General features: G+C 41.4%; 2 protein-coding genes across 2 annotated transcripts; one reads left to right on the top strand and one right to left on the bottom strand.

Annotated features, from left to right (window-relative positions):
• Positions 1–2,362: 2,362 nt before the first annotated feature.
• Positions 2,363–7,188, bottom strand: LOC5517094. The gene is made up of 3 exons (XM_032387199.2): positions 5,291–7,188; positions 4,219–4,249; positions 2,363–3,272 (listed from the first exon to the last, which is right to left on the bottom strand). The coding sequence occupies exons 1-3, from the start codon at positions 5,579–5,581 to the stop codon at positions 2,617–2,619; spliced, it is 978 nt and encodes a 325-aa protein (XP_032243090.1). The 5' UTR covers positions 5,582–7,188; the 3' UTR covers positions 2,363–2,616.
• Positions 7,189–7,886: 698 nt separating this feature from the next.
• On the top strand, positions 7,887–11,117 carry LOC5517086 (tripartite motif-containing protein 45). The gene is made up of 3 exons (XM_032387196.2): positions 7,887–8,087; positions 8,781–9,245; positions 9,453–11,117. The coding sequence occupies exons 1-3, from the start codon at positions 7,887–7,889 to the stop codon at positions 10,734–10,736; spliced, it is 1,950 nt and encodes a 649-aa protein (XP_032243087.2). The 3' UTR covers positions 10,737–11,117.
• Positions 11,118–11,188: the final 71 nt, after the last annotated feature.

Below are 11,188 nucleotides of genomic sequence, written 5' to 3' on the forward strand. Positions count from 1 at the left end.
TTGTAAAACTATTTCAAGGGAATTACCTTAAGTTCCCTAATCAAACTTTTTTTGTTTTTATTGCCTCGTCCGCAATTTCATAAGATGTTTGAGCACTGGTTATTCAATCAAAAACCAAATCAGATCACTTATGTAAAACAATGACGCACTTTTGCATGTTTTAGAAAAAAGCTGTTACTTATAAAGTCGCGTGTGCCTAGCGGCGGAGCTATGCAGGAAGAAGGGTGCCAATCACCCCTAATCTGTATTCGCTCGGTCCAGCGAACCTGGCAGCTGCCACATTAGGTACGAGGGAGGATCTGTAATTCTTCCCAGTAATTATTTAGTAAATAAACCGTTTCTGGCGGCTGGGATATCGGCGGATAATGTCCAAGGATGAGGAATGGTACGAAAAAGCGAAGCTTCGAGGGCAACTGTGAAATTTTGAGGACCATTTCTCATCCGCGGACATTATCCGCCGATATCACAGTGAGCCAAAGAAGGGGTTTATTTATTTTATATCACAGTGACTACACTGGAAATGCAAAAAGTGTATTCCGCGCGCACTGATGTGCACTGGAATTTTTGCCATTCGCGAAAGATAACACTCATCCATGCAACAATTTTTTTTCATTAGAACAAAAACTACAAGCTCAAAACTTGCATTTCAACTGAGCTGGAATAGAAATTGAAGCAAAATTTTTCAATTTTGAAATGTCTTCTGCGCGCGCGCTGACGTGCACGGGAATGACGCCACAAGCGCGCGCTGATGTGAAGTTCTTTGTCATTGCTTTTTCTTTCCCGTTTCAGGATATAAATTCTATAAAAAAAACATTGATGATAGTTTTATGAAAGAAATTAAACATTTTTCTGTGCCTTCATAGCGTTTTGAAAACCATGGTGTTTGTTTGAGGAGTTATTGAGCAGACGAAAAGCGAGTTTTGACTGCACAAAAATGTTCACAGGACAGATAATATTACTTTGCCTGGGGCCGGTTCCTGAAAGCTCAGTTAGCAGTTATCGGTAGATAAATCTACACTTTATCCTCAGATAAATCCATAGATAAATTGGGTTCCTCAAACAGCAGACAAAATTATCCTCTGATAAAGTAGCAGATAAAGTTAGCAGAGGTCGGGAGGACCCGATAAGTCGCCATCTACCGATAAGTCATGTAATCCAAGATGGCGGATGAGCTGTTGCCATGGTTATTGGGATAACACAGGGCTCCCAAGCTTGGAAATAAAACTCAAAACTCGGACAATTCGGGTTTCAAAGAGAAAAAAACGTTAAATAAAATTATATTTAAAGCACTCAATCATTTATCTAGTCAATGAAGTCCTAGGGTGTCGCTCGAGGATAATTATTGGCGCGTAGCGCATAACATATTGCTTACAAATGACGTGTTGGGAAGCCTGTGGTGATTCAAAATGGCGCTCGGTGGGTTTTGGCTTTTTTCGTACGTTTGCTTGAAAAAACAAGCCCTAATCAATGCCAGCACCTTAGAGGACGTCCACTATGTAAATCTAAAGCTCTTAATTTCAAGTTGGCGTTAATGGAAGACTGAAATTGCATGCAAGTCAAACGAGCGCTTTTTAACCAGTTGATAACAAATTTGGGGTTGGGAGATGTTATGAAGATTCTCCGGTGAAATAAAAAAGGTAAAATTAAGGTATCATATTTGCTGATTTACCGGGTTTCCTGTGTACAATTTACTCGTCAAACCAGTTTTCTTGTCGGTTATCTACCGATAGCTATCGGAGGGATAACTTTGCTTTCAGGAACCAGATTTTATCGGTCGGATAGCTATCCACCGCAAAGCAAATTTAACCCACGGATAAGTTCTATCGGTAGATAAATTTATCTGACTTTTCAGGAACCGGCCCCTGGACGTTATCGACTGATATTTGTCCTGTGAAACCGTATTAACCAATGAGCGCGCGTGAAAATTCATCACTGGGATATAAACTATTATATTCGCACACCCCTGGCTACATTTAGGTAAAGTCTGACAACGAAAAACAGCAATCGATCATATCCACCAATGATCGAAAAAAAATATTTCATGATATCTGCGGTCGCAATCTTTGTTTAGAGTTCAAGTCAGTACAAACAATGTATGATGAGATCGGTAAATGACTTCACACAAGTACCACAGCTCAGCCAATTGCCCTGTGCCATACGGTAAACACAGACTACTAGAGGCGGATAAATACAAGGGAAGCTTCGAATCGTTCGAGTTCGCAAACCCTCCGCAAATACCATCGAGATGCAAAAGTATTCAAAACAAAATGTTTCTTCTACGGTATGTATGCGTCTGTAAAGCAAGTACCTGTCAAGCGGTAACAGTTACATTCACAACTATTGCCGGAATAAAATAAGAAGGTTGATACGACTACTTTTTATTCATCCCACTCCAAAAGACACACAGATTACATTTCCTTCAAAAGTCTAAGCTGATGGCTTTTTATTTCTACAATATTTTAAAATCTAATCTACGAGAAAGTCCCTCAAGATCACGTGACCATTGGCACTTATACAGGTGCTCATATGGCCGTTTTTTATATCGATTTAAGAAGTAATTGAGGCTTTTCCCCATCAAATGTACAAGTTCCCATTGTGATTGGTCCGCGTCATAACCTATCGAATGTACAGGTTGCCATGGGGATTGTTCACACCGGAGAGATGGCTTTGCCTGCAGTTTGGACATGGGTTGTGGATGGGCCAGTCACGTGACACGCTGCCTTCGAAATGAAAAAAAATCGGATGCTTGCACGAACCAGGCCTCCGAGGAAGTTTTAAAAGGGCTGGACCGCAACCCATAATCTTCAGGATGGAAGGGACACTAATGCACCCCGCCGCCACCGTCTTGACCTTTTTGCAGATGATTTTCCCTTCTATCCAGAGAACAAGACTGCCATCAGAAGGCTTACAGCGGTACCAGTTATTGATGTTTGATTTGACCAAAAATTCCTTTCCGATGTCTTGCCATATTTGAAAGCGAATGGCATCGTACTGTGTCTCGTTGAGAGGGGCTCGAGTCGAGACCCTTGCTCCACAGGAAGCCCGCCAGTCTGGGAGTGGAGTTACTGCGTTACTTTTGTCTTCAAAATTAAGGTAGTTTGTGAATGTGTAGCTCCAAACTAGGGTCCAGCCCCCGCCTGCTGTAGCTTGATCACAGTAAGCCTGGAAAGGAGCGTTCTTCCCCGGGGCTATGCGATAGATCCCACTCGGAGCATTAGGGTATTGCCGTTTCAGGTCCTTGCAGCTTTCATAGACTTTGTTCTTTATTACTTCTATAAGATACATCCATATAGTTGTGTTAACACAATCTGAATAAAACAACGAGGGAGCTAATAACCCCCCCCCCCCTTCTTTATAACCAGTCATAGGACTCATATCTGGCCACGGATTTAAGATAATATCAAAACTAAGCAGAGAAAACCGGAGAGCCCGCAGAAACCTCTAGGAACAAGGACACGAACTCATTCACCCAAGTCACGTCGGAACCGGGAATCGAGCCCGAAACCGAGTGGTTAGAGTAGAGTAGAGGCACAGGCACTACCAGATCGACACACTGCTTAGTGTGCCACCCAAGGTTATCTTAAAAATATCAATATAAGATGTCGAAGAAAAAACACTGACATCGAACATTTAACACCACCAGAAAAAAATCTTCATCATATTCTAAGACAAAGGGAGCTACTCCCTGTTTTCACCACGCTTACCTAGGCAGACAGCCGACCTAGTATTTAAACAGCTTGCTTGTAGTCTCACTAGTCGCACCATACCTTGTTGTTCTAAATTGGATTTATTATCAGGCTTATTATCTTTAGCCTTCGTGTAGCCGCTGTCTCGCATAGACGATATTATATATTCTCGAGTCAGCGGCTACTAGTACGCTCAAGTATGTCTTACCATAATAGACTTGGCTGATGGAATATCTTACCATAATAGACTTGGCTGATGGAATATCTTACCATAATAGACTTGGCCGATGGACTTGCTACTCGTAGGCTTAAGTATATCTTACCATAATAGACTTGGCTGATGGACTTGCTACTCGTGGGCTTAAGGATATCTTACCATAATAGACTTGGCTGATGGACTTGCCACTCATAGGCTTAAGTATATCTAACCATAGACTTGGCTGATGGATGACTTGCTCGTAGGCTTAAGTATATCTTACCATAATAGACTTGGCTGATGGACCTGCTACTCGTAGACTTAAGTATATCTTACCATAATAGACTTGGCTGATGGACTTGCTAAGCTGAAAAGAAGTTTTAATAATGCTATTAGCATGCAATTATTAAGTACATTATACTAGTTGTAATAAAGCTATTAGCATGAAATTATTAAGTATTTTATACTAGTTGTAATTGTAATACCTTATTACACTTAATTTTCGCGACGTCAAAATTTCGCGATTTTGAGATGGCGATATTTCGCGACACTTCATTTTTGCGATTTTCCTATTTTCGTAAATACCAGATCACTTTATTTTCGCGATTTGGGGATTATCAAATCAAGCAAAACAAGTGGAATTAAAATGTGCTGAAATCATCAAAACTGACACTATTTAATACAAAAAGATGCGTTGGCTAAATTTATTTTCATAAAAATCTATAAATACAACTTTAACTCAACCCCTTAACGTACTTTATGTACATTAGATGACTAAATAGACAAGGTGTTTCCATAAAGCTTATTAAACGGCCAATATTCTCCCAAAGGTTTTTTGTGTTCTCGATTAATTTTTGCGCATCCTAATTTTCGCGACCCTCAATTTTCGCGTCACTCTATTTTCGCGAATCTTTAAAAATCGCGAAATTAGCGAAATAAAAGTCACGCGAAAATTAAGTGTAATAAGGTAGGACAAGCTTGGAACAAGACTTTTTGGTATAAGCCAAATGGTATTAGTAAAAAAGTTATGAAGTGTGTGTAGGTGTGCAGTACAGAACCTAATTATATCAGTGCGTAACATTACCATATATGTGTTTAATTTGACGGGTGTCAGAATTGCCCTTAGACCAATGTTTTAATAAATTGAGATACCAGTGGAAGTTACGTAAATAACGGACGCAAGTAATCATTGTAAAATGATTGATTTAAAAAAAAAATCATCGAGTAGAAAACTGAAATTCTCAGATTCACTAATGTGCTACGCGCGCTACCGTGGCCACCTTGGAAATGTTAGGGAGTAAGCCAATGGAGAAGAGGAAAAGAGGAACATGCTTTCTGGATCACACAGACTTCACTAGCCAACAAGCAGCGTGGCAGAATCTCATACAAAGTGCGACTACTTGCTTACCATAACCATGTAGAGAAATCTCCCATTTCCTTTCCTAAGCATGTTCTTCGTGCCATCATCCAGAAATCCGAGGTAGCAGATGTCACTGCTCTCATGAAAAATGGCGGCGTTACAGCTAGCTTCTCTAAGGCAAGCAAGAGTGCATTGAAGTTGATCTAGTCGATAATGTGTTGATGAAATACTCGAAATGAGATATTCGGATTTGAAACTGCTAACGCCAGAGGATAAGTAATCTGCGCTCGCCACTTCAGCTAGTGAGCTTAATATAAAACAAATACACAAACCAAGCATATTTCGTTTTAGAAGCGCACAGGAATAATATGGTAAAATTGGCAATGCACTCTCTTTTAAGTGGATCGGGCGAAAATAGTTACATTCCTTGTACCTAGTTACGTTTTCTTTATTGAACGGTGGCCGGTTTAGGAAACGTTTGTCATTTTATGTTTGCCAAGGTGTGCAAACAGTCGAACACTTTTTGTCAAATTGCATTATATAATACGCCAAGTTAGATATAACAGGAATCATATGAAAAGATTATATATAATGTACTTTTTGAAACAAACAGAAAACTGGAACTTTTTGAGTTTTGGATAAATGGTGAACTTTTTCATGCTTACAAATCAGAAGCCAAGCGGACAACTGGGTTGGGGTTGTCTGTTCACTAAACTACCCCTATATTACGTCACCTGAACATCCACTCAGGCTCTAAATCCGGATTATAAATGCACATCGGTTTTATCATGCAGAGAACCTCAACAAAAGCCCGGGGCCGGTTCGTGAAAAGCCGATTACCGCTAACCCAGGGTTAATTTTGCCCTATCCCACGATTTAATTTTTACCCCCGGATAAAGTTCTGTTCCCGAAACGCCGATTAGCATTAACTCTGGGTTAGTTTGGAGGTAAAATCTAACCCTGCTCGCGAGGTGGTTAACTCGCTAACCTACGGTTTAGTTGGCGTCACAAACTTTGTAGTAGAACTAAAGTTTCCTAAAATGAAGTTGCCGACAAAAAAGACGTTACACAAAAACAATGTAGGGATCACATTTCACTTTGTTATGAGACCTTCGTTGCGACGCTGACACGAAAATTGTGCTGGAACAGAAAGAAAGTTACATGAAATTTATAATTGAAATAAATCTGTCTCGCTAGTGTCACGCAACAAACTCGAATCCTGCAAATGACATTTTTGGCAATGAAATGGAGGTAATTCCAGGCGATGTAGAGGGGTTGTGGGGCTTCCCTGCAAAAATTAAATCACTAAAGGTAAATATTTGAGTTGCTCTCTGTTGATCTACTGTGGGTATCCTGTGTGAATTTTACTCGTCAAACCAGTTTTTCACTCGCTTAATCCAGGGTTAGTAAATCGGGGGATTACTTGGCTTTCGGGAACGGTGAGTTATCCGTAGGTTAGCTAACCTACGATTAGCGAATTTTAACCCGGGATTATGCGCTGATCTATGGTTAAGTTAATCGGCCTTTCAGAAACCGGCCCCCGATCGCGTGGACGGTGTGTGCAAGCGTGCATGGCCAATGTGCGCGCGCACCCGTGCATGCATCCAAACACTATCCTCACTATTAGGGGGCGCAACCGTCTATTTGAGTATTCGAAATTCTAAATATAACAATTTCAAACAACAAGTTTCTTCCTTTTCTAAACTAAACTTTTGATGTACTGTTTTCCAATCAAATTACAAGGATGCAGCTTTTTGCGGCCGAATATTTCATATTTTGGCCTCTAAAAGTCGTTGGTTACTAGGCTGTCTTTAAAAAATAAAAAATATGGAGGAAAATAAAATAGGTAGGGGGTAAATTGAATTGCATAAAGTAATTGTGCATTATTTTTGTTGTTTATAAACACCAAGGTAGTGTGTTATGCGATAACTTCCAATGACGTCAAGTCAGTGTCAGTGTGCACCATATAAGCAAGTCACGATTTCTACTCTACTCGCTACTTCTTCGTTTGATAAACACAAGTCGTGCACCATATAAGCAAGTCACGGTTTCTGCTTTACTTGCTACTCCTTCGTTTGCTAAACACAAGTCGTGCACCATATAAGCAAGTCACGGTTTCTGCTCTACTTGCTACTTCTTAGTTTGCTAAACACAAGTCTGTAGAGGTAAGAGGATAACACCTGTCAATCTACAATTGCAGTTAAAGGAGCGACAGGAGCGACCTTTTTAACAAATTTTAAACAATTAGATAATTAGTAATTGCAAGTTTAAATCCAGATATTTTAGTCAAACATGAAACCAATTTATAAAAAAAAAACTCATAGTTTCTGGGTTCTGTGGACCACGCAAAGATGTCTAACAAGCTCGTGTATTACACAGATTTAAGCGATCTCAAATTCCATAAATATTTAATGTTTTTAAGCGAATGCAAAGAAACGTTTGTTTTCCCATGGAAACAGAAGCACCCTGCCTCGATTCGTAGACTTACGCCATTTTCGATAGCTAATTGGTACGGCTAGGGGAAAGCGATTTGATCCGTCTTCGGAGGAAGTATTCTTTTTTGTTTCTGCGTTACAAGTATTTATAGCAATGTACACCCCTCCATTTTAGGCCCCCGCCTAGCGCCAGTCCTCTACTCGCCTCCATGTCATCACGGTCACGGACAGCGTCGCTTGTGCGCGGGCTCGCCGAGCAGCTCATGTGCCCCGTCTGTCTTGGGGAGTATAAGAACCCCATGCTGCTTCGTTGCTATCACTCGTTCTGTTTGCGATGCGTGCAGGAGCTGTTGCACCAGTCCGGGGAAAAAGGCGTGGTCAAATGTCCCCAATGCAGGACGGAAATGGAGGTAAAGCGAGTTATCCTTCCTTTCTTCCATAAAAAAGATACCATTTTAAAACAAAATGTCATTCTACAGTGAGGATTTTCTTTAGTTTGGGCCGTTGGACGGTAAAATTTTATTACTATGACAATAAAAGGGCCCAATAAACAAACCATGATATATAAAAAGCCTTGGGTCCCGCTTAATATCCTGCTGAACGACTCCGTGTGTAATGTCCAGGCCATTATAAAGAAACGTGTTAATGGAATAGGAATCAGGGCGAATAAAGTCTATGTATCGTGTGCACGTTTTAGCTTTTGCCCTTCTTTAATTTTTATTTTATTTTAGTGTAGTGATGTTTTCCAAACAGTTACATGATTTTAGCTTGTTATTGAAATCAGCAGGCATAGCACCTGCATGCTTACACGAAATAATTCGAACAAGTTTTCTATGTGCAAGTAATTTTGTCAGAAGATCTGTGAGTCTCTTTTAAATTACTTTATATAATACTACTAAAGCTACTACCCGGTTTTAGGATATATTAGACCCGATAACCACAGCTTTCACAGTATATCTTCGCATTACTAATAGGTATAACTTAATATGCTGGATTAAACAGTAGGTATGCGATTTGTTTCCAGAAGTTGCATATAAAGGAGGTAAAATTAAGAGGCTCAAAATGTCCCAAGGCAAACAGATTTAGCAGCATTTTTTTACCAGATTCCAAATAGTGATGTGAAGAGGCTCAAATCCAACTTCTACATCAACAATCTCTTGGACCTGATGGATGAGACTCGGCTTAAAGCCAAGGCGCGGGACCCGCTTGTCTGCTGTGACCATTGCCAACCTCTCATCAGCGCAGCCGAGGTCAAGTGCGTCCATTGCAAAGTATCACTGTGCAGAGCATGTATCGGGCCACATTGCGAGCACATGCCCACTCAGCCCCATACTATCAAGGAACTAGCCACAAAAGCGGAGCTGGAAGAAGAGCTTCCAGCAGCGAAGGAGGACTTTAAAACGTGCGCAAAACACGGGCTGGATTTGCGTTTCTACTGTTGTACTTGTGAGCTCCTAATGTGCCGGGAATGCCTTTCTGTAAATCACTGGAACCATGAGTACATGCTGGTAAAGCTAGGCGTTCGAGACATTAGAAAGACCATCGATTGGCTGCTTGTGAAATGCAAGGTTAGTTTCAATGATCGCTTTATGGTTATATTGACAAAGAATGATTGCGCAGCACGCTATCCTCATAGAAAGGCAAATAACGTGGATACTTGGTGTTGCCTGACTATCCGAATTTCCTTAACTTGTGAAAGTTAGAAGATGACCCACGTGGCGCTGTTTTTTTTTTTCATGATCTAAGCCAGGTACCTTGTTGTTGTTTTTTTCTAGGTCAAATTTCTAACCATTGAAAAGACCAGGAAGAGGGTAGAGGTGACCCAAGAACTGGTAGGGAGCAATGCGCGTGAGATGGAAGCACGGATAGACGAGATCATTGACCAAAAAATAAGAGAGTTGGAGAAAAAGCGGGCACGGCTCCACGAATCCGCAAGTCAGGCAAAAAATGAAAAGCTTAAGCAGCTACTCGTACAGGGGGAAGAACTCGCGATGCTAGAAGCAAGCTTAAAAAGTGGAGTCGAGTATACCGAGTTCTTGCTTAATGATGACCACCAGAACGAGTTGTATGCAGGACGCAAGCAGCTCATCGAGAGATTAAAAGAACTGAGCGAGGTTCGAGTATCGAGTGAACCCACCACCTGGTGGGATCTGGGTCTAGACCTGATGCCGCAAGCTACACAGATGCTAGACCAAATGCTGACGATAACCAACGTGACGTCTCTTGACGACCCGGACAAGACGACAGTGCGGATGGACGGCGGCGATGAGGGTGTCATTTACCACACCTTCTTAAATCAAGAGTACACCTTCGTCATCACGTTGAGGGACAGAAATGGGAAGCGGATCACTAATGGCGGTCAGTCGGTCAGGGTCGCAATCCGAATACCCGAGGTGACGTCAGAAACGATAACGCTAATGAGCTGCGTCAACCAGACGGTTTTAGACGTGTCGGATAATCTCAATGGAACTCATAGTTTCCGTCATAAACCAACTGTCGAAGGCGAGCATTTCCTATATATCACAGTCAATGGAAGGCCACTTCCTAAAAATTTAATATGGAAAGTCGAGGGTCCTCTTGGATTCGGAGACCCTGTCGTTCTGAACATCGATTTCCTCCCATTACAAGGTCTCTTTGATCTTTCAAGTGTCTGGTGTCACGTCTCTGATCAATTTTCCTGGAAAATTCGCCGACTTCGCATCGAAGACAAGACGACCGTCCCAGCAATTGAAGTCGGAGTGGTGTCGGATTCTACGAATAAAAAGTGGGGATGGAGGAATGGTTTGCGTGTTTCCGGCACCGGGTCGGATGAATCGGAAAACACTCAGAGCGTGATCGAAGAGTGGCGAGAGGATGAGACCTTCGAGTTCTTTCTAGATGCGCGTGCTGGGCGCTTCAGAATTCGGTGTCAATCCACGGGTAAGACAGAGACGTTCTGCAAGTGCCCCGGGACATTCACGAGGCCGTATGTTGAGCCACCGAGTTATGATTTCTTCGTCCTTAACAAGGAGCTGGAGCATATCATATTTACCAGACCTAACAGGATGACTAAAGATTGACAATACGCAGACTTCGATTTGAAAACGCAGTGCGGAGGTCTGGAAGATAATCGATAAACTATCACCACATTTATTTCAATTTATTACGCATGACTAGTATTTGCCTTTGCAATGCCAACCACGAACGCACGCCGAACGGTGGTTACGAATAAATGACGAAAAATGCTATGAAGGAATGCCGAGCAAGTGGACAAAAAAAAAAAAAAAAACAGCAGCAGCAGCAACAAAAACAAAAAAATTAAAAAGAGGCAGAAAACAAGTTCAATATAGCGATAAGCATGTGCCGAAAGAGCTACACTGATAACAGAAGATGTTGGGAGAAAATGCTGAAAAGTGTTACCACGGTAACTAGGATACTTTGTCAGTGAATTCTAATAAGATGCTAGGTTCGAAGAGGGCGGCTTTTCATAAACACTAAAGAAGCTACGTCACACTGCTGCATTCATATGTTG

Source organism: Nematostella vectensis, chromosome 1, assembly GCF_932526225.1.
Source record: "Nematostella vectensis chromosome 1, jaNemVect1.1, whole genome shotgun sequence".
Lineage (NCBI taxonomy): Eukaryota > Metazoa > Cnidaria > Anthozoa > Actiniaria > Edwardsiidae > Nematostella > Nematostella vectensis.